A 24,430-nucleotide genomic window follows, 5' to 3' on the forward strand; every position below is an offset into this window, starting at 1 on the left:
TGATCTATTATACACTTGTTTACTGCAGACCGAAGCATGACTAGCTTTTCCCTGGAGCCACGGAGGTTCATCTCTGGGCCCCTGTGGGAGAGCCTGTTTCTGAAGTCGTCTGTGTGCAGGGCTTCTCACAGTGACTTTGGTGTGCTGGCATCCCATGCTGCTGCTATTCATTTCCAAGACCAAGTGGAGATGAGGCTAAGGGGATTAGTTCCAGAGGAGTCGCCCAGGCTTCTGGTTGGTTGGCATAAAGTGTCTGAGTCATCTTTATGAAGCAGAAGCGACAGTCTTAGCTTATCCCTTTTAGGATGCTGGATTTAAATATTTTATCTTCCTCAACAATATGTTAAGTGCTTCAGGAGAAAAAGACTGTCCTCTGGAGAGGGGGCTTGAGTTGTATTCTTTCTTGTTAGATAATATCTTGTCATGTGCTGGTGAATATGCTTTGTTTGGCCATGATCAATAGTATCATTGCTTTAAAGACGAGAGAGTTGAGCTCCCCCTTTCCGCGCCGCGCCCCCTCAAATGTGAGCTGCACGACACCAAGAATATTTATAATGTTAAGTCTGCCTCAACCCCTTCATTCTATAGATGTGATAGAGGTCTAAGGAGGCAAATAAATTGTCAAGTCTTGCAGCAAACAACTCTTTTCTCCATCCAAGGGTACCATTGATTTTAGGAAAGAAAGAGAAACCGCATTAAATATATTATTTAATGAAATATAAATGCTGAGTTCACACTTGTTAAAATGTTTTAAAATATGCAACTTGGCATGGAGTTGTAGCAGAAAAAAGTTGGAGTCCGGTCACCTGCCTCCCAAGCCAGCTCACTCTACCCCAAACCTGGTTGGTTCTCAGATTAAGCTTTGAAGATCGGCCTCAGAGTATATTGCTCCCACCCTCAGCTCCCACTTTGGCCATGTGTTCTTCTGCTCCTCGTTCCATTTGACAAGATTTTTCTCGTGGTGAGAGAAGATGGCGACAGAACTTCATCCCTGGTTTTACTTGAAGACCTGCAGTCTCAGGCCCAGTATCCCTTGTAGCAGCAGCTGCTACTATTGCACCCAACCCCACTCCATCCCCTCCAGATTCCAGGGTAGCTCAATCTCCTTATAAAAATCCAGGGACTAGCCCAATGGTTCCCAACAATGGTTGTACTTGGTTTCCCAGCCCTTGGAAAATCTGATTCTGTAGATCTGCAGTGAGACCTAGGCACCTGTATTTTAAGTCTTGTGCTGATTTTAATGCAACTTTCCACTTGATCAATATTTTACGACCAACATCCAATATTTTAGTGCTTTTCAAATTTACTGTGCCTATGGCTCTCCTTGGGACCTTGTTAAAAGGCAGATTCTGATTCAGTAGGTCTAGGGTGGACCCTAGAGTCTGCATTTCTAAAAGCAAGGCTCCATTCCTCTTCTTACTCAGCTTAGAAAGCAATTTGGAACATTCCTCACTGGTACTTTTGTGTCAGAAAACCTCTCTGTTGTTGGTATGAGAACGCCAGGTTTTAAGATTTTTTATCCTCCCGAGAACTGCCTCAATATTTGGAGACAAAGAGTATCGCCCACAGAGATGGGGAGGGAAGTACTTGAGTCCTTGGCGATGAGCTGGCCGTTCCCTTGACTGATCGCCGTCAGATGGCCTTCATCATTGTGGCTGGCATCTGCCTCTGCCTGTACTTCCTGTTTCTGTGCTTCGTGGTCTTTCAGGTGTTTCGGAACATCAGCGGGAAGCAGTCCAGCCTGTCAGCCATGAGCAAAGTCCGGCGGCTGCACTATGAGGTGAGCACATCTCTGGGCTCATTCAGGAGCTGGTGCTCACTGTCTCCTGCTGGATGTGAACACCACCCCCCCCTGGAGATGTAGGGGAGATGGAAGCCTTTATTCCAAATACACAGTGAGAGAGTCTCATGTAATGTAGAACCTCTAGGCAAAATAAGAGGCTAAATCCTACTCTGAGGAGGCATCTAGCTGTCTGGCTTATCTAGATCTTGGAGTTTTCTGTGGTATAAATGTCTTTCTATCCCCAGTAAGCAGTAAACTTGTTCAGCAGGTTCTTCAGCTTTGGAATGGAATGTGGGTGTGTACTAGATAGGAGACCTGACTATGGTAGAATTGGGATTTGGCTTGGAGTGAGGCTTTATTTCAAGTTCTCTTGCTGAGAATCAGCCTTGAGAGTGGGGTTCAGCCCAGGTGATCTGATTTCCAGACTTCAATTAACCAACTTTCCCCTAAAATATCCAGCAGGTGCTCACTCTGTTTATAGATCATGTCCCTATTCAAGGGAAACACACTGACAGCCTCACATCTCTAATGCAGGCAACACATTCTTAACTTTTCAAGGATCCCTTAGGCTCATGCCTAAGTGGCTGTCCTGGGAGACATGGGCCTAATTCCTCTGTGCAAAGAGAAACAGAAACTGCAGAACCACAGGGTTTTTATATGCAGCGGAAATAAGAGCCCCTGAATAAGAGACGTCTCTCCCTGAAACACAGGTTCCCTCAATTCCTCTCGGGAAGCAGGGGCACTTTCAGAAGCTTTGCCTGTGTCTAGAGCTGGAGTGACACATGAGAAAATTCAACCAAATCCACTTCATGTTGATTAATATGCACATTTCTCTTTGTTCACTGGAGCAGAGTTTTATTACAACCGCAGAAAACTTGGATTTGGTAACTTTGAACCCTTGCAGAGAAGCATAACTAGCTTAGCAGGGAAATTAGCAGCCTCATGACGTGCTGTGAATATAATTTCCCAGGCTCTGGTATCACTGTTTCATGACAGATAAGAACGTTGGAAATAATTTGGCCCAGTAAATTTTCCAGTCATATTCACCTCTGCAGGAGAAATGTTACTTTGTGAAATTATTTCACTGTTACTCTTAGGGATTTGGTTTTACAGATTTCTTTAAAATTAGCTTTTGATACACTTACATATTGAGAAAAGGATTGGTGGTAGCTGGTAGAATGTTAAACTGCTCTTTCTCTTTCCTAATAGGGGCTGATTTTCAGGTTCAAGTTCCTCATGCTTATCACCTTGGCTTGTGCTGCCATGACTGTCATCTTCTTCATCGTTAGTCAGGTAAGTTGACCCTGAGAGGTCAGGATGAGAATGTCCTGAAAAGGTGCCTCTGCTTTGCACAGAAAATTCTATAGAGCTACTGTGAAAGGAGCGGAGAAGCTGTTATGCTGGGCAGCTGATCAAGCCATTGCTTTTAGGCTGCTCTAATCTGGGACTTGTTATCACCTGGCCAGAGGTAGACTGAATTTTTCTTTCAGTACAGCCCCGTAGGAGAGAAAAGTTGCTAAATAAATTAAAAGCCTGCAGCTAGACTGAAGGGCACTTGTTTCATTTACTTAAGAGAATAACTTTTCAAGCCCCTTAGCAGATTACCAACAAGCAAGTATTAATTTGATTTGATCCTTATCTAGCATTAACATAGATCCTTTTACAGTCCATCAGCCATTCTTTGTAACAATTCTATTGCCACTTAAACATGAAATGTAATTCAAAATTCCCCTTGATAGAGCTTTATCTTTCTGCTGGTTATTTCCAAAGCTCAACATTTTGCTCTACTTGAAAATCTCAATAATGGTAATGATAATGATTTTTAAATATTGGTAACTTGCTTTGGAAAGTGGAAAGTACTGTTTAAATCATACATATTACGTACCTATCATGCTTTTGAGCGTCACAAAAATCTGATGGGTAAGTAGGATAGGAATTGCTATGCCAGTTTGCTAGAATATGAAGTCTAATGGCCTTAGAGACATTTCTCATTTATGCTGTTTTCCAACTGGGTGGGACTGTGGATGGATTACTGAACACTTCTAAGGTTTAATTTTCTTATCCGTAAAATGGATATAATAATAGCACCACCTGAAGAAGGCGGCTGTAAGGATCATATGAAGTAATGCTTGCAAAGTGATTTGCAGAGGGCCTGGCAAGCTGTGAGCGTGAGTAGCTGCGCTCTTATGAATAGCAGCAGGGTGAGTGTTGTACCAAAGGACATACAGTGAGTTAGAAACCAGAATCCAGTCTTTCGATTTTCTTTGCCAGCTGCTCTGTCATCCCTATATTTGATTAAAAGTGAGAATGTTAGTAGTGCAGATAGAGCCTTAGGACAAGACTTGCCCCATTCTGCTAGCAAACTTCCTTTTAGGAGAGGGGCTCCTAAGCTTTTTTGTGTCCTGGACCCCTTAGGTAACCTTAGGTGAAGGCCATGGCCTTCCAAACATCCAAAGGCCTCTTCTTTGAATGTTTTAAAATGAACAAAATACTTTGGATTTCAAAGGGAATCATATAGATACAGAGATAGACAGGTGATGTATATTTGCAGTTATACATATTACAGAGATTTCAGATATATAAGTATAATTGATATGAAAATATGATTTCTATCGGTGACAAAATTACAGGTATTGCTAATATTATGGGGATTTGTTTTTTACATTCATAATTGAAAGAAATGGTAACTTTCAGTTAGAGACTGGTGAAAATAAAGACATAATTTTTTCCCCACTCTAGTTCATGGACCCCTTGAATTCTATCCAAGGATACCCAAGGGTACCTCTAATCCCTAGAGCCCTGTTGGCTACACCCACTGGGCAGTGTTAGTGCTGCTGCTGAAGGCTGATGTGAATAGAAAAAAATAAAACAAATATACGTACACATCTTCAGAGGTTCTGTTCACCACCTCTGCTTTGACCTATAACAACGCTGTGTTTGTATCAGACTGTTTGTTTATAAAACCTTGGAAACTTCACCCTCCACTCCAAATGCAGTAAAAATATTTCAGATTCTGAATGAGTTTTTTATTCAACCAGCTGAGGCTCAAACAAGGGTGTGTGAGGCCAGACTTGTCCCTTGGCTGAGTCCCTCATGTGCCCAAAATGCCTTCCGGTCCTCCGGTCCCTCAGTAATGCACTGTGACGCTTAATACAGCCAGTTCTGCAAGGCTGCGAGAGCAGGACACACTCCTTGGAGAAACAGAACCTCGAGGAAGATGGGCTGAGGAATAAAATGTAATGCCAAGATACGTCCTCAGGGAGGCAGAAAGAAAGGACCCCTTTGCTCCTAACAACGTGCTTCTGCTACTTTAGAAAGCTGAAGTCATTCCCCCATGGCCCCATCCCATCCCACTTACTCTCTTGTTTCTGCAGAGCGTCTCTCCCATCTGAAGGCAAGAGGGATTTTTGGCTGATCTTGAAGCTGGCTACATGTTGCCCAGATTTAATCTTGTACATGTTTCATTAGTACACCTTTCTGAAGCAAAGGAGGCCAACCTTCCAAGTCGCAGGCTTTTCTTCGGAGAAAAAGATTAATATTCTACTGCCCAGTATTTTCTAACACGGCTGCAGCCTGTGGCTGGCTTTTTATATCTGCTGCGACAGTTGGCCTGGAGTGGGTTTCAACTCTAAGGGGGTAGCGATGAGGTCTGTTGGATTCCATTAGCTCCTTAGAGTCCTCCTGCTGGGTTTTTTTTTTTTTTTTAAGGTTTATTTATAGATATCTAAGACGTTTTCAGGCATAACTCTCAGTGTCCCAGGTACTGTGTTAATACAGTCATCACAGGATTTATTTTTTAATGTCATTTTGGAATGTCTCAGCAATGAGCTCACCTGAAAGAAAACCTATTGGGTAACTTTCTGAAATAGATCCCAGCCTTAGGTACAAGGAATGTATTAAAACTCCCATTATACTCTCAGGCTTGCTGGGAGAGCTTGCATTTAAGCCCCATGAAATATAATGCGAGGGGATCTCGCCAGGATATTGAAGCTCTGAGGCCAGGAATGAAAGGCCGACGGAAGCTGTGGAATGCAGTGACCTTGAGGCTTTGTAGTTGGGTACTGAGGTGCAGTCTTTTAATGCCTGCCATTTAAATGGCCTCAGTCATAGCAACCAAGTGATGGCACGTCACAGTCTGGTATTTTAGCCCCTTCCCTCTGGAAAAGAAAGAGGCATTCCATTTAGGGGTGGCAGGCAGTAGGGAACAGAAGTGCAATGCAGGAAAGACGGTCACTGACCTTCACTAAGGGGATTCCAGGTGCCTGACATTCAGGTCGAGCCACATGCAGCAAACTCCCAGAGAGCCTTCCCCAGTTCTTTTTTTTGTATGTGATCACTTCATTCTGTTACTTACAGAGGAAATGTTTCCAGTAAGAGAGCCTGTGTCTGGGATTTGGAAATCTCGTTGTAAAGTGGAATGTTGGTTGTCAAGACTACTGGGTGTAAAGGGATTTGACCTTCACTTGGCTACAGGGGTATAATTGGGTGGTTTCACACAAAAGTAAATTGTTCAAATGTGAAATCAGGAAAAACGGGGACTTTTAGAAATAAGACTTCAGGCAGAGGGGAGATTCTTTTCTTTTTTTTTTTTTTTTTTTTTGGTTGGGGCTACCTGATTTTTCTCTCTGGAAGTTTAAAGGGGGTGACTGTCACCTCTTTGCCTTGCCATTAATAAGATTTTGGATTTACAAGGCCTGCTCTGTTGAGGCTGCTCATTGTGGTACATATTGGTGGGAATGTACTCGGAGCTCAGGATGTCTCAGGCATGAATAATTGGGAGAGAAGAGGGGAAAGCACAATGGGGTCTCCAAACAGTAGAGTGACATTATGTATACAGTCCGTTTATGCAAATTCAACTCCTTGCCCTCAGCAGGAAGTAATGCATTTAGACATTACAAATCAAATAGTGTGGGTAATTCTGCAACTCCATTTTAAACAAGTGCAGGTGTCCCAAAGCAAGCGTGAGATGGGGGCATGAATCTACTGTGTCCTCAGCCAGTCCTGGTTCCAGTGCGTCCCTCATAGTATAAGCATGTCACTTCAGTGTTTCTACTGTAAAACTGTATTTTGCATATATATCTAGTTTGTTATATACCGAACATTACTACATCTGGGATACATAGTTCATATAATTACAGATTTGAATATAAAAACCTGTGTGTGTATATATATATATACACACATACTGTATAAATATGTGCATTGTGCTCAATTAAGTGAATTTCAAAGGAAATTTGACCTGACATAATAGTTGCCTCTTAGTCTCTCTAACTAAGAGACTCATCCTATTTAAGATAATATTCCTACTCTTGTGTTGTATAATGGTTAGGAACACCCACCTTTTTGGTGGGTCAGAGGCACAACTTTCTGGCTGAGCAATCTTGGGCAAGATACTCTGTGTCACAGTTTACCCGTCAGTTGAGTGGAGATATTACCTGCCTACCTCATAGGATTGTTATTAAGACTAAATGATATCTTCCACGTACAGTTCTTAGTATAGTGCCTGGCACATCATTAGCACTGAATAAACGTTAACTATCATTATCCTTGTTATTATTTCTAAAAGTCTTAGCTTTGTGAATATCTACGTTAACGATTTGTTTTAAGTGATAATAAAGGAATATAGTAGAGAGCACTATTTAAATGATTTGACCTATTGACTACTCATTAGGTCATTGACTACTCCTTTTACTTTTAAGTGTAATTATTATGGTTTACTATGGACTGCAATATTTTCTTTTTACTTCTTAGTCAGATATTTCCTAAAAGTGACTCTTTCTATACCCCCTTTCTACCTCCCTGTATTTGTGCTGGCATTCTTGCACGCGTCCCTGTGCTTTTGCCCATGTTGATTCAACAAATATCTGTCTGCAGAGCGCCATTGTGTACCAGCCATGCAGGGGGGTGTTTCCTTAGATAGATCAGTTATGCCAGTCCCAGCAAGAATCAATTTCAGCAAATTTGTCAATACTGAGTATTCCCAGCTTATATTATGGGAAGTAGGCTCTCCTGCAGGCCCTTCCCCTAGCTGAGGGGCCCACTGCCTTAACAGAGTAGAAGAAAATAAGAACTGCCTTACTCCACAGTACCTTTAGCTCTCCCAGCCTCATTTCCCCTCCTTGATCACATAAAGAAGAGTTCCCTTTGTTATGATAGCAGGTACATGGATTTCCAAAAACTGTCTTAAGGCTACTTCTCCCCTTCCATTATATACATTAAAAATCATCTTAAGTATGCTCTAAGTATTGTAATTTTTATAAAGATAGGATATTCTGTACTTAAAAGTAAGAAGAGTGACATTTGGAGACGTTTCTAAGAAGCAGTCCTAAATAGCTTGAATGCTGGTACATTTTTCTAAAATCATTGATGGTTATGAAATCCTTCTTTGCCAAAAAACTTTCCTGAGCATGTCATATAAAGTGAATTATTTCCCAAAGTAAATAAGAGTTAGTGGTGGTGGTTTGTTTATGAATCACAAAAATGAAAAATTATGTATTAACAAGGCCAAACTAAAACTGGCAAGTCTATAATCCATTAACCTAGTTAACTGACACTCCAGGTCTTTCAGAAGGAAATACCTGTCCTTATAGCTTTATTCTGCCTGGGGCCCCTGTGGGTCATGGGTTATACAGAGGGTACCAAATGAACATAGACCCACTGCCTCATAAACAGGAGGCGAAATCAACCTGCTTGTTTAAGTCATTAACATTTAGAGGTAGCTTGCCATCTTACACTTTAGCTCCTAGAAGGAGGGGCTCCTAGATATGGTTTATATAACCCAGCCTCATCACAGGAACATCTGTCCAATATTTTCTTTTACTCCCATTTAAGATTTCCTGTAGCAAGCAGAAGTGGTCAAAATCATTTCATTGATCTCAGAGCTGGCACAAATTATTAGTTCCTTTGCTCAGCAGCTTTCTTGACAGTTGTTAGTGCAAGCCATATGTCATCAGCCCTTAAAACAATTACCAAGTCATTAACATAGACAAAACCAGCCTCAGAATATTCTTGCCAAATTGTAAAGCATATGAAAGCTTCATAGTTACCTTCGTGAGTGACTTACATAGGGTGACATTATAAAATAAGATTTTTTGAGTGTTTGCTGTGTGCCAGGAGATTTCTAGAAATATTTTTACTTAATTCTCCTTAGTAACCCTGCAAGTTTTTGTTTTGCACTTCAGAAAACTGAAGTTTAGAGTCTTAATCTTACTTCTCTTACATTAAACAGAGAATGAGTGGTAGAGCCTGGACTTGAATCCAGGTCTCTGACTTCCAGCCTGTGTCCTTCGGCTTCTCCATACTGCCCCACTCCGGAAAACTACTCACTCCGAGGACCCATTTGTTTATTTAACCAACCCTGTGGTATATCAGGTGCTGAAGATACGGCAGAAAACAACCCAGAACTGGTCTCTGCCTGCAGGGAGTTTACATCCAGCTGGGAAGACAGGTAGCAGAGGAGGAACTATAATTGTAGTTAAGCGTTAAGACTCAAATGCCGTTTCATTAAATTAGGGATAATGATGTGCTGCTGTTTTAGGAAGAGACACTACCCAGGTGATGCTGATGTGCAGCCAAGAGGAGAACCACTGACTGTGTGCCTGACACATAGTAAGCCCTCAATTAACCTTAATTCAGACTAGTATGATTCGGATTAAAAGGTGGAATCTTACAGGGCCCTTCACTTTCCCATATAGGGAAGAGACTTGGTGTTTGTGTTAGTTGGTTCCTATGTTGGAGTTGTTTCTTCTTGGTTCCAACTGGATGTCACTTCTTTATCCTGTAGGTGACTGAAGGCCATTGGAAGTGGGGCGGCGTCACGGTCCAAGTGAACAGTGCCTTTTTTACAGGCATCTATGGCATGTGGAACCTGTATGTCTTTGCTTTGATGTTCTTGTATGCACCGTCCCATAAAAACTATGGGGAAGACCAGTCCAATGGTGAGTTCCAGCCTCTTTGGCATAGCTTTAATCAGGATAAGTAGGCTTCTGTCTCTACAAGACTTAGATAGCAAAGACTCTGGGTTCCCCAGTCGAACGTTCCCTCCAAGTGTGAATGAACACCTCCAGGGACTCTGGGGCCGTAAGACAAAACGCCAGCATAGGGCAGGTATTTCTATAAGTCCTCATTTAAAAAAAATCTTTAAAATACATTGGGAATATTGCATTCTAGTCTACAGTATCTCCCAGTCTTAGGACAAACATTAAATTTACTTTCTTCAATTTTTTGAACAAAATTGACTGTTGGAAAGTGTGCTACACTTATTCTTCTAGTTTGAGAACCACAAGCTGAGATATTGGGTGGATGGGGACTAGGCCCTGAGTTGAAGTGGAGCTAGCTTCGTTTTTCCCCTGCTCATTCTCCTGCAAGCCTGTTGAGACATCCAAACCGGTAGCTATTCTCCTGTCCCCATAGCCTTCCTCCCCTGAAGTGCTAGTATGTGCTGTCTTTGGTGCTGCTGCAAGGAGCCTTGGAGAACTTAGTCAGTCTAGTCATTTTATAGATGAGGAAACTGAGACCCGGAGAAGGGAGAGGCTTGCCTGGGGTTTTTCTACCAGCCATGGCAGAGGGAACATTACTGCCTGGGCCGGTGCTGTTAACATGGAAGAGGTGACCTGGTAAACAACACGTCTGAGAGCTCCTTTTTCTTTGCATACTTAGGCCTACATTGTTTGGCTCCACCCTTATTCTTTCTTCCCTTTTTCATGCCTGCTTTACCCTGGCCATGTGCCTCCTATTCCCCCAACAAAAGATGCTTTTTGTCAAATCAGAGCCAGTGCCCTTCACTCTGCCCTGAAGCAGAGATCAGGGCTTTAAGGTCTGCGTGTCTGCGTGGCACCAAGGGTTGGCCTTGCTCATAGGAAGTGCTCAGCAAGTGTCTGCTGAGTTGATGGATTCATATCCCCCCTCCATCTGGGCCTGATAAAACCCTACTCGTCTTTTGGGTCCATTCAAAATGTTTTCTCCTCCTTCAAACCCATTCCTGATCACCCCACTTGGAGTCGGGCAAATTACATTCGATAGAATATTGTTGCCATGGGATGTTGGTAGGCTTTAGTAGTCAAATGAGTTTGAGAATCATTGGGTTTTGAATCAGCATTAATATGATTTTACTGCAAGATATCTTAATGCCTTTAGCACATTAATTTGTACTATGTCTTCTAAAATGGGTGGGGGTAACAGCACTTCCAAATTATTATTTTTTAAAATTATTTATTTATTTGGCTGCACTGGGTCTTAATTGCGGCACACGGATCTGCAGTTGTGGTATACGGGATCTTTAGTTGTGGTATGCGGGCTCCTAGTTGTGGCATGCAGGATCTAGTTCCCTGACCAGGGATCAAACCCAGTCCCCCTGCATTGGGAGCACAGAGTCTTAACCACTGGACCACCAGGGTAGTCCCACTTCCAAATTATTAAATCATTTGGCCCTGGAACCCTTTTTCTAGGCATGGTGTCATTTGGAACTAGTGTTCTGAAGAGCAGGCCTGGGGGAACATGACTACACTTGTCACGTGACACTCACTGTGTAGGTGTAGTAGATGAGTTTGCCTGTGCCTTCTCTCTCCTGCTGGAACGCTTAACTCCTTAAGGGCCAGGATCGGTTCTTAAGGGTGCTTTGAAAATGTTGAGTGCATTAATGCTTTAGAAATAAGAGTTCTAGATTAGCTTTCTTATTTCACAGATGGGCCAGTGATCTTGAGGTAGGTCACCTTGAGATGACATGAGGGATGGAGCAGGGATAGGAGGGCATCTGTGCTGAGGGTCAAGGGTCGTGGAATGGTCTCAGCCACCATCTGTCCCCAGTATTACACCTGCCTCTTCTGTACAAAAGCATCCTAGACACCAGGCCTCTCTTTCTTTCTACTCCATGACTTCCTGTCACACTATCAAGTCCATCTCTGGCCATGGGTCCTGGGCAAGAACAAAGACCTTTGGCTCACCTTCCCACCTGCCCAGCTCTTGGTTTGATTGACTTCCCTTCTACAAAGCTTGTGAGCCAGGTAGCCTTCAACTTCCTTTCCACTGCCAGCACTCTGTGTTTTACTGTATGCATGGTAACGGGAGCATGTGGTCTCTTAGTGGCCCTCCATAATGCCAAAGGAAGGGATTCTGGGCTTGTGAACAAGAATCTTGATTTCATTTCATGGCCATCCTCTTGGACTTTGACAGAAACCATATGGACTTGTCCTTGACTTGAGAGTGTTAAGCAGGAACCTAGTAGGTGGAGTTCCTGCCTTCCAGGGATATACCACCTAAAGCAATGGCTGGACTTCCTGGGATGTTGGAATAATAATCCTAGCGGGTAACAGTTATTGAGTACTGACTGCGTGCTACAGCACTTTATGGACGTACACTATTCTGGTTGTTTTTGCTGTGTGACTGGTGGCGAACTGCTTCCCTCTCTGTGCACCACTTCTCCCACCTGTACGTGTTCTCTTAAAATCTTTTGGGACCGTAAAATTCTATGGTTCTCTTCATTCCCGTTAGCAAGGAAGGGGCAGAAGAGCACCTCCTTTCATAAAGTGGCAGCCCAGGGGGTGATTCCGTCACACGTAAGGGATTTCTAAACACTGGTGAGAATTCGCCCAAGCCCAGCACTTTCAGGCACATGGGAGGCCGGAGCTGTGGCCAGGCCTGCCGAGGCAGGATGACTGCCTGCCACCCTGTGGGGTCAGATGCTTGAGCTGCGAGCCAAGTGTTAGGCAGCTCCCACGAGGACGTCTTACACAGCACAGCAGCGACCCTCCTAGGCTTCAAACCTTGCCGTTGACAATAGAACTTGATTTGTTCCCCAGCAGATTTGTTGTTGTTTTTGAAGTCTACACAACACACAGATCTGTAATTTCACAGAAAGCTCAAAAGCTATTCTCAACAGGAGGTCATATCCACTGAATCCCTTGCAAAGAGGTGTTTGGAAATGTCCATGGCTGTACTGGATTGTCATTTATGACTGGGACGTGCCACTGGCATTTAGTGGCCAGATTCTAGGGATGCTAAATGTCCTACAAGGAGCAAAACAGTCCCTTATAGTAAAGAGTTATCCTGCCCAAAATGCCAATAGGGCCCTTGTTGAAAAACATTCAAGCAATCTAGCAGGCAGACTCTTTTGGGACCCTGTTCTGATCATAAACACAATTTTTAGTCACACGATTTAGCAGCCCTGCAGTGGTGACATGACCCACTGTGACTTTGCAGAAGCCTGTAAGCCCCTAGCAGCTTGTTGTGCCCTTAGCTTACCTGGCTGGTGCTGTGCCCTGTGCATTTGGAAAGGGCTCTTCCAAGTTGGGTTCTCCGATCATTTTCCTTCTCTGCTCTCTTCCCTTTTCATCTCTTCATCCGCCGCCAGATCACACAATGTATCGTAGGAATTATGGAGCGTTTGTCAAGATTTTGAAGCTCCTTGGAAAAAGCTAATTTGGAATATTACATGGAAACCTAGAAAATGAACTCTCAGAGGGATACACTGTATTTTTTAAAAAATATCTTTATTGGAGTATAACTGCTTCACAATACTGTGCTAGCCTCTGTTGCACAACAAAGTGAATCAGCCACGTGCATACATACATCCCCATATTCCCTCCGTCTTGAGCCTCCCTCCCACCCTCCCTATCCCACCGCTCTAGGTCATAACAAAGCACCGAGCTGCTCTCCCTGTGCTATGCTGCTGCTTCCCACTAGCTAACTATTTCACATTTGGTAGTGTATATATGTCCATGCTACTCTCACTTCGCCAAGGCTTCCCCCTCCCCTCCGTGTCCTCAAGTCCATTCTCTATGTCTACGTCTTTGTTACTGCCCTGCCACTAAGTTCATCAGTACCATTTTTATGTTGTTGTTTTTTTTAGATTCCATATAGATGCGTTAGCATATGGTATTTGTTTTTCTCTTCCTGACTTACTTCACTCTGTATGACAGACTCTAGGTCCATCCACCTCACTACAAATAACTCAGTTTTGTTCCTTTTTATGGCTGAGTAATATTCCATTGTATATGTGTGCCACATCTTCTTTATCCATTCATCTGTCGATGGACATTTAGGTTGCTTCCATGTCCTGGGTATTGTAAATAGTGCTGCAATGAACACTGTGGTACATGACTCTTTTTGAATTATGGTTTTCTCAGGGTATATGCCCAGTAGTGGGATTGCTGGGTCATATGGTAGTTCTATTTTTAGTTTTTTAAGGAACCTCCATACTGTTCTCCGTAGTGACTGTATCAATTTACATTCCCACCAACAGTGCAGGAGGGTTCCCTTTACACTACACCCTTTCCAGCATTTACTGTTTCTAGATTTTTTGATGATGGCCATTATGACTGGTGTGAGGTGAAAACTCATTGTAGTTTGGATTTGCATTTCTCTAATAATTAGTGATGTTGAGCATCTTTTCATTTGCCTCTTGGCCATCTGTATGTCTTCTTTGGTGAAATGTCTATTTAGGTCTTCCGTGCATTTTTAAATTGGATTGTTTGTTTTTTTGATATTGAGCTCCATGAGCTGTTTGTATAGTTTGGAGATTGATCCTTTGTCCGTTGTTTCATTTGCAAATATTTTCTCCCATTCTGAGGGTTGGCTTTTCACTTTGTTTATGGTTTCCTTTGCTGTGCAAAAGCTTTTAAGTTGAATTAGGTCCCATTTGTTTATTTTTGTTTTTATTTTCATTACTCTAGGAGGTGGGTGAAAAAAGATCTTGCTGTGGTTTATGTCAAAGAGTGTTTTTCCTGTGTTTTCCTCTAAGAGTTTTATAGTGTCTGGTCTTACATTTAGGTCTTTAATCCATTTGGAGTTTATTTTTGTGTATGGTGTTAGGGAGTGTTCTAATTTCATTCTTTTACATGTAGCTGTCCAGTTTTCCCAGCACCACTTATTGAAGAGGCTGCCTTTTCTCCATTGTATATTCTTGCCTCCCTTGTTGTAAATTAGGTGGCCATATGTGCATGGGTTTATCTCTGGGCTTTCTATCCTGTACCATTGATCTATATTTTTGTTTTTATGCCAGTACCGTACTGTCTTGATTACTGTAGCTTTGTAGTATAATTTGAAGTCAGGGAGCCTGATTCCTCCAGCTCCGTTTTTCTTTCTCAAGATTGCTTTGGCTATTCGGGGTCTTTTGTGTTTCCAAACTGTAAAATTTTTTGTTCTAATTCTCTGAAGAATGCCATTGGTAATTTGATAGGGATTGCATTGAATCTCTAGATTGCTTTGGGTAGTGTAGTCATTTTGACAATATTGATTCTTCCAATCCAAGAACATGGTGTATTTCTCCATCTGTTTATGTCATCTTTGATTTCTTTCATCAGTGTTTTATTGTTGTCTGAGTACAAGTCTTTCGCCTCCTTAGGCAGGTTTATTCCTAGGTATTTTATTCTTTTTGTTGTAATGGTAAATGGGATTGTTTCCTTAATTTCTCTTTCTGATTTTTTGTTGTTAGTGTATAGGAATACCAGAGATTTCTGTGCATTAATTTTGTATCCTGCAACCTTACCAAATTCATTGATTAGTTCTAGTAGTTTTCTGGTGGCATCTTTAGGATTTTCTATGTATAGTGTCATGTCATCTGCAAACAGTGACAGTTTTATTTCTTCTTTTCCCATTTGTATTCCTTTTATTTCTTTTTCTTCTCTGATTGCTGTGGCTAGGTCTTCCAAAACTATGTTGAATAAGAGTGGTGAGAGTGGACATCCTTGTCTTGTTCCAGATCTTAATAGAAATGCTTTCAGTTTTTCACCACTGAGTATGATGTTTGCTGTGGCTTTGTAATATGTGGCCTTTATTATGTTGAGTTAGGTTCCCTCTGTGCCCATTTTCTGGAGAGTTTTTATCATAAATGGGTGTTGAATTTTGTCAAAGGCTTTTTCTGCATCTATTGAGGTGATCATATAGTTTTTATTCTTCAATTTGTTAATATGGTGTATCACATTGATTGATTTGCATATATTGAAGAATCCTTGCATCCCTGGGATAAATCCCACTTGATCATGGTGTATGACCCTTTTAATGTGTTGCTGGATTCTGTTTGCTAGTATTTTGTTCAGGATTTTTGCGTCTATGTTCATCAGTGATATGGGTCTATAATTTTCTTTTTTTGTAATATCTTTTTCTGGTTTTGGTATCAGAGTGATGGTAGCTTTGTAGATGAATTTGGGAGTGTTCCTCCCCCTGCAATTTTTTGGAAGAGTTTGAGAAGAATCAGTGTTAGCTCTTCTCTAAGTGTTTGATAGAATTTGCCTGTGAAGCCATCTGGTCCTGGATTTTTGTTTGTTGGAGGAGTTTTAATTACAGTTTCAATTTCATTACTTGTGATAGGTCTGTTTATATTTTCTAATTCTTCCTGGTTCAGTCTTGGAAAATTGTACCTTTCCAAGAATTTGTCCATTTCTTCATGGTTGTCCATTTTATTGGCATATAGTTTGTAGTAGTGTCTTATAATCCTTTGTATTTCTGTGGTGTCAGTTGTGATTTCTCCTTTTTCATTTCTAATTTTATTGATTTGCGCCCTCTCCCCTTTTTTCTTGATGAGTCTGGCTAAGGGTTTATCAATTTTGTTTATCTTCTCAAAGTACCAGCTTTTAATTTTATTGACTTGCTATCGTTTCCTTCATTTCTTTTTCTTTTATTTCTGATCTGATCTTTATGATTTCTTTCCTTCTGCTAACTTTGGGGTATTTTTGTTCTTCTTTCTCTAATTGCTTTAGGTCTAGGGTTAGATAGTTTATCTGAGTTTTTTCTTGTTTCTTGAGGTGAGATTGAATTGCTATAAACCTCCCTCTTCGAACTGCTTTTGTGTTCCATAGGTTTTGGGTCATCATGTTTTCATTGTCATTTGTTTCTGTGTATTTTTTAATTTCTTCTTTGATTTCCTCAGTGATCTCTTGGTTTTTTAGTATCTCACTGTTTAGCCTCCATGTATTTGTGGTTTTTACAGTTTTTTTCCTGTAATTGATTTCCAGTGTCATAGCGTTGTGGTCAGAAAAGATGCTTGATGATTTCAATTTTCTTAAATTTATCGAGGCTTGATTTGTGACCCAAGAGGTGATCTATCCTGGAGAATGTTCTGTGTCTACTTGAGAAGAAAGTGTATTCTGCAACTTTCGGGTGGAATGTTCTATAAATATCAATTAAATCTATCTGGTCTATTGTGTCATCTAAAGCTTGTGTTTCCTTATTTATTTTCTGTTTGGATGATCTGTCCATTGGTGTAAGTAGGGTGTTAAAGTGCCCTACTATTATTGTGTTACTGTCAATTTCCCCTTTCATGGTTGTTAACATTGGCCTTATGTCTTGAGGTGGGTTTATGCACCCTATGTTAGGTGCCTAAACATTTATAATTGTTATATCTTCTTCTTGGATTGATCCCTTGATCATTATGTAGTGTCCTTCCTTATCTCTTGTAACAGTCTTTATTTTAAAGTCTATTTTATCTGATATGCATATTGCTACTCCAGCTTTCTTGTGATTTCCATTTGCATGGAATATCTTTTTCCATCCCTTCACTTTCAGTCTGTATGTGTCCCTAGGTCTGAAGTGGGTCTCTTGTAGACAGGCATATATATGGGTCTTGTTTTTGTATCCATTTAGCCAGTCTGTGTCTTTTGGCTGGGGCATTTAATCCATTTATGTTCAAGGTTATTATCGATATGTATGTTCCTATTACCATTTTCTTAATTGTTTTGGGTTTGTTTTTGTGGGTCTTTTTCTTCTCTTGTGTTTCCTGCCTAGAGAAGTTTCTTTAGCATTTGTTGTAAAGCTGGTTTGGTGGTTTTGAATTCTCTTAGCTTTGGCTTGTCTGAAAAGCTTTTGATTTCTCCATCGAATCTGAATGAGATCCTTGCTGGGTAGAGTAATCTTGGTTGTAGGTTTTTCTCTTTCATCACTTAAAGTATATCCTGCCACTCCCTTATGGCCTGTAGAGTTTCTGCTGAAAAGTCAGCTGATAACCTTATGGGATTTCCTTTGTATGTTATTTTTTGTTTTTCTCTTGCTGCTTTTAATATTTTTTCTTTGAATTTAATTTTTGTTAGTTTGATAAATATGTGGTTTGATGTGTTTCTCTTGGGGTTTATCTTGGATGGGACTCTCTGTGCTTCTTGGACTTGGGTGACTATTTCCTTTCCCATGTTAGGGAAGTTTTCCACTATAATCTCTTCAAATATTTCCTCAGACCCGTTCTTTTTCTCTTCTTCTTCTGGGGCCCCTATAATTTGAATGTTGGTGCGTTTAGTGTTGTCCCAGCAGTCTCTGAGATTGTCTTCAATTCTTTTCTTTCTTTTTTCTTTATTCTGCTCCTCGGCAGGTATTTCCACCCTTCTGTCTTCCAGCTCACTTATTCGTTCCTGTGCCTCAGTTATATTCTGTTACTGGTTCCTTCTAGTGTATTTTTCATTTCAGTTATTGTGTTGTTCATCTGTGTTTGTTTGTTCTTTAGTTCTTCTAGATCTTTCTTAAACATTTCTTGTATTTTCTCAAACTGTGCCTCCATTCTATTTCTGAGATTCTGGATCATCTTTATTATCATTACTCTGAATTCTTTTTCAGGTAGATTGCCTATTTCCTCTTCATTTATTTGGTCTTATAGGTTTTTACCTTGCTCCTTCATCTGTGACATATTTTTTGCTGTCTCATTTTTTTTTTTTTTTTTTTTGATGAGTGGGATTGTGTTCCTGTCTTACTGGTTGTTTGGCCTGAGGCTTCCAACACTGAAGTTTGTAGGCTGTTGGGTAGAGCTCGGTCTTGGTGCTGAGATGAGGACCTCTGGGAGACCTCACTCTGATGAATATTCCCTGGAGTCTGAGGTTCTCTGTTAGTCCAGTGGTTCAGACTCAGAGCTCCCACCGCAGGATCTTCGGCCAGACCCCCAGCTCGTGAACCAAGATCCCACAAGCTGCCCAGAGCAGCCAAAAAAAAAATGGGGAGAATAATAACAAAGTAAAAAATAAAATTATACTAAGAAATTAACAGATATGTTAGAAAGAACGTAAAAATAAAAATAGAGATGAAACAACAACTGGAAGGCAAAACAGAACCACAATAGTAAAAAAGAGGAGGAGAAAAGAAGAAAAGGTAGAAAAGGCCTTGGCTATGGAGGGTGAGGCCTAAGCAGGGGTGGAGTTTGGGCAGTGGGTGGGCCCTATGCTTAGGACCCACAGGACTGAAAAAGGCCCTGGGGGTGTTGGGGGTGGGGCTTAGGCTCAATGGAACAGAAGGGGCCCAGGCGTGCTTCCCGCCTCTGGTCTCAGAGCACTGGGGACCCCACCTGGGAGCTCAGTAGGTTTCCTGGGCTCGAGTGGGTGGGGCCAACGCCCTGTGCTCCTCTTCCACTCTGGTCCTGGAGGCCCCCACCTGCCCGCCTCTCCTGATCTCCTCCCGGTCTCCCTCCTTTGCCCCCAAGACCCACGCAGCCTGGAGTGGGCCTCTGAGGGTGTAGGACCTGGCCCAAGAGTCAGGCAGACTTCTCTGGACGATTGGGCAGGGGATGCGCTGGGCGTGCTCCCCCTGATCCAAGCTTCCAAGGCTAAACCCCTTCCCCCTCTCAGTCACCCCTCAAGGGCACTGGTCCTATCTGGCCTCCACTTCTCCTCCTTCCTCAGTCCCCCCACGTCCTACCAGTTCGCTTGGGGGTTCCTCCTGTCACCTTGGGCTTCGAGGTCCCCCACCAGCATCCTGCCGGTGCCCAAGTTGTGAGGAGACGCAAACTCCTCGTCTTCCCACACCGCCCTACACTGTATTTTTAAATTCTCCGACTCTCTGGATGGAATTCCTCCTCCTTTCTCAGCCTTCCCATGCTCCTTTTCTTTTCTTGTGGAAAGTTTTTATTTTTAAATGGCTTGGACTCCCTCCCCACTCTAGCTTTTAAGGTCCAGAGCCAAGAATTTGGATCTCTTGCTATGGAGAATGAATCCTAGATGTGTGGCTCTTCTTGCCTTCGTGAGATGGATCCTGAGTGGAGCTCTGGAGAAAGCTCATTTCCAGGAACTTGGCAAGCAGTTTGTGATGCAGCAGAGGCCAGAGGGGCTACGGAAAGAGAAAGAACCATTGAGAAGTGTTGTTTTGTTTGGGACATGGAGAGAGATGCCGAGAAATGTGTGTGTGTGTGTGTGTGTGTGGAGGGGGAGTGGATAGGAAGGAAATGAAAGCAGAGAGCACAGACTTTTGCTTCTCCCTTTTGGTCAAGGAATGGACAGAGAGAAACAAAGCAGGCAGCAGATTTGAGAAAGGGTCAGTTTCCAAAGAATATTTTCTCTCACATGATTCTGTTTATCGCGTGGCTCGGAAAATGAGCCTTAAAAATGAACCAGTGAGCGCCTCACTGCTTCGCATTGTGCTGGGTTTGAGAGGATGAGTGACAAAGACTCATGCTTGCTCTCACAGAGCTAGTAGTCTGATCTAGGAGACAAGACTTCCTCCTCTGCCTTCTGAAACGTGGGACGTGGCGGGACAACTCCAGCCAGGGTGTCCAAGCCAGAATGTTTTCATGTTGTCAGCGGCTGAGTGGTGCCGCAAGGGCATGGTGCTCCAGGTTCCTAACTGTCGGTTGATCCACCATAGCTGCAGCGTTGGTGTAAACACATTCAAGTCAGTCTATATATATATATGGTCGTAAAATTAATTTCCGTCCATGTTTACTAAACGATTACCCTTAGTTTTGTAAACCATAGAGATCCCAATTCTCAGATTCTTATATCAGAAGAACAGGAATGTTTTTTTTTTTTTTTTTTTTTTTTAACAGGAATGTTTTTGAATGCGTGTAATCTGTATTTTGATTGAGAATCATACAGTGGATTTTGAAAGGCTTTATTTAGACTATGTGTGTACTTAATATACGTTAATTAATAAAACTGAATAGTTTTTAATGTGTTAAAAATATAGAGAGAGACTATCAATGTATACATATGTATCTGTTTACATATAATCATTTTATGTGTATATATGTATATATGTGTATACATATATAGATATACATATACTTTTTTTTTTTAATTTAGCAAAGATACTTTAGACCTTCTCTTTCAAGGACCATTCACATTTTCTGCCGTGCTCCTGATGCCTTTTCATTAAAGCTTTTCCTTTTACCTGTTTGCATAATCAATCTGCGAATCATTCTGGATGTCTTCCCAGGCAGAAACAAACTGCAACACAGGCTGATGTTAACCCTTAGCCTGGAGCAAAGACTTCATCTCTCAGGGGTACACCATTGATGCCCTGCACACAGGACACACTGTCCACATCCCCTCAGTCACCAGTTCATGTAGGGAAAAAAAGTTGGGGTTGCTTATGAAGTCAGTTATTGATACTAGCTTTCATTTTTGTGTTATTTCGTTTATAAAATTCTTATCAGAAGGTTTTAGAAAAAAATGAGAAATGGAATTCCTGACTGGATGACTATGACAGAGGGAACAGGAGACACTCTAAGTGCCAACAGGTTCCTTTCTATTTCTATTCCCACTAAATGTCTTCTGTCTGATACATTCTTTCTGCTGGAAGCCACAGCAGCAACCCCAGGCCCTGTGTCTTGGTAGCTACCGTTCAGTGTCAGTTTTGCTTCTGGAGGCTTCTGAGGTCTCCTGCTGCTTGTTTCACAGGAAAGGTGGCTTTGGCTTTTGTTGCCTCAGTAAATGTTTGGTTTGAGTCATGAGGCTTTGACAGTGGCTGCCTTTTGTTGCAGATCTTTCCCCTGCTTGTGTGTTAAGTGACACGCACCTACCCATGGCCAGGCTGGCTTCCCCTTGATGTCTGTGTGTAGCGATGGAATCGGTCTTCCCTCCAGGGCTGGACTCAGATTCTGAAGTGGGTCTTGATAGCCTGTGTCTTCACATGGTCTTCCCTCTGTGCATGTCTGTATCCTCATCTCTTTTTTTCTCAGAAGGAGATATTATGGTTATATTGGATCAGGGTTCACCCTAATGACTTCATTTTAACTTAATCACCTCTTTAAAGACCCTGTGTCCAAATACAGTCACATTCTGAGGTACTGGGAATTAGGACTTCAACAAATGGATTGGCGGGGAGGTACAATTCAAACTACGACGCTAAGATTTCATGCAAAATGTCTGGGATTTATTGTTCCCCTCCTTAGAGGTGCCTGGCACTGAGTGTCTGGAGGTACCTTGGAGGTAGATGGGAAACGGCTCACTTCAAGCCTGGTATAAACCAATCTGATCGTTGAAAGGGATTGAGAGATCCCTGAACCCTTCCTACCAAGGCCACTCTGCCTTATCCCCCAGAAGGGATCACAAAGGCTGAGTCATCCCAAAGCACACGTGTTTTCTAGCTGAGTGTTTGTCCCTAAACCCCAGTGGGGAATTCCAGTGCTGGGGTGCTGGGCTAGATGAGCCGTGTAGAGCAGAGCAGAGCAGGGAGGAGCTGGACCGGCCCATGTGAGGAAGTATTGGTGGGTGTTTTTAATGATCACTTATTACATAGCAGATACTGTGCTGGTGATTTACATTCTTTAAAAAAAATTTTTTTTATTTTTAAATATTTAGAAAACCTACCATCCAGTATTTTGTTAACACCCAAAATGTAGAAAGGATATAATTGTAGAGTAAACAACAGTCCTTGGCATGGAAATAATTTAGCTTTACAAACAATACGCTCTCCTTGATTTTCTCATTTTGCCATGAACCAGGGATATCATTACAGAGAGTTATCATTTGAGCTCAGCTTTGAAGGTGAAAATGGGAAGAGGTTTGTTGTGGGACTGTAAAAAATTCCACAGAAAGGTCAGGAGTGTTATAGAAAGAACATAATCTTTGGAGGTAGACACAGATGGTTTGGAATCCTGGCTCCAATGTATACTGTGTATGACCTCAAGAAATAAATACAAACTCATAGTGTGAGAGCTTTCTGACTTCCACATCTGGGTAATGAGGTTATTAATTTGCCTTAGTGGTTGTGAGGACAGAATTAGGTAGCCCTTATTAATATTAGAAGAATGTGGATCTCTCCCAAATTCTGTGAAACAGCCTTGGAATTAAATTAGAAGTTTCCCTTCTTTGACTAAAGTAGCCATATTTACACAAATAATTGTCATTAAAATGCTGCCAGTCTTAGGAAGCTGTGCTCATCATTATATCATTAGAGTGCAGTTTATGTAGCTTTCTGCATCCCCAGTATGCATTCCAGCAGTTAAAATCAAGCAGCAGCTGCATATCTGTGGATGTCATACCATAGATGTGGATCTATTGATAGTCCTTTGAGATTAAATCCCATGGCAGAGATTGGTCTCATTTCACAATGGTTAGAAACAAGCCTTCATCTTATTGTTAATTAGCTGAGATGAACTGACATCATAAGTAGGAAAAGAGACTTACTGCAAACTGAAGAAATCTTTTCCTTTCATAATTTATTCTTTTCCATTTATTCTGCCCCTACCCCCTAATAAGAAACATATCACATTTTCAGAAGGGTTTGTTTTGTTTTGTTGTCTTGGAAGGGAAGAGACTTTGAACATGTTTGTGCACTGGAGCTGAGAGAGGGAGGGTAGCAGATGGAGTGAGACCTTGGCAGAAGAGGAAGTCTGTGGAGTTTGGAGACAAATGGCGGGATACCTACTCCTGCTATGTCACTGTCATTTTCCCATCCGTTCCCTAAGGGGAAAATGTTGGTCTTCAAGGTACAATGAAACCACACATGAATCATGGATTTTCCTAGCCAGAGTCTCATTGATCCAGGTCCTCATTCCGGCTCTGCTGGGAGCAAGCCTGGTCACATTAGAGAAATTCATTGCCTATTTGAGCCTTGGTGTCTTCACATCTTATTAGGAAATACAGGGCACACTAAGCCCCTAAAAGTGCATATGGTAAATACTTATAAATAATAGCTCTCCTTACTATCAGTGCACTGATGTTGTGTGCTATAAACTTCCTTTCATCAGATGCAAATGCAAAATTAATATGCTGAACAATTCATCCAAATTGCTGTATATATATATATATATATATATATATCTATGACAGTAACGTATTGCATGTGGATTTGTACTTCACCGGCAGTCTCAATGGGTGTTGGAAACTTGAATATTTACACAGAGTCAGCATAACCTAAGGTTGAGGAACCTCATTGCTCCGGTTTCAACCCCACATCACTATTTATCAACTTGGGTCTTGGGAAAGTTACTTGACCTCTCTGTGCCTCAGTTTCTTCTTCAAAAGAATGGAAATGATGAAATAGTACCTCTCTCAAAGGGCTGGTAATGAGGATTAAATGCATAAATATTTGTAAAGTGTTTAGAGTGGAGTCAGACATAGGACAAGCACTATAATATATGTACCTGTTAAAATTAAAAAGCCCAAGTAATTTTGGCTGTTTTTTCACGTGATGTGATCTGTACCGTTATACACATTTTCCAGGACCTGCTAATTGGAATCACATTTTAAGCTTAAATAATTGGTGCCTTTGGTTCAAAACCTGAGTAGAATTACAATCTAGTGTCTATTTCTATGAAGTCTTCAGTGAAAGGGATTCATTAGGTAAACACTTGGAGGTACTAATGGGTCTACTGGGGTGCTCAGGACTCTCTTTGAAATTTTGATGACTCTCAGACATGCAGATCAGGAAATCGGCTTTGAAGTTTTGGTTGGCTCACCCAGATATGCAAATCCAGAACTAGCTTTGACCAAGAAATCTGAGGCTTAAGCCCGTTCTTGACTG

The 24,430-nt window shown here is 41.7% G+C and overlaps 1 protein-coding gene across 6 annotated transcripts in view; it reads left to right on the forward strand.

Moving 5' to 3' along the window:
• The window catches only part of WLS (Wnt ligand secretion mediator), a 106,353-nt gene that overhangs the window by 79,409 nt on the left and 2,514 nt on the right, over positions 1-24,430 (forward strand). For all 6 annotated transcript variants that reach the window (XM_082358030.1, XM_082358027.1, XM_082358029.1 and 3 more), the window contains 3 exons: positions 1,637-1,780; positions 2,993-3,076; positions 9,567-9,720. In XM_082358030.1, coding sequence (XP_082214156.1) covers positions 1,637-1,780; positions 2,993-3,076; positions 9,567-9,720 — 382 coding nt within the window. The remainder of the gene's footprint in view (positions 1-1,636; positions 1,781-2,992; positions 3,077-9,566; positions 9,721-24,430) is intronic.

Source organism: Balaenoptera borealis (assembly GCF_965194805.1).
Source record: "Balaenoptera borealis genome assembly, chromosome: 1".
Taxonomy (NCBI): domain Eukaryota; kingdom Metazoa; phylum Chordata; class Mammalia; order Artiodactyla; family Balaenopteridae; genus Balaenoptera; species Balaenoptera borealis.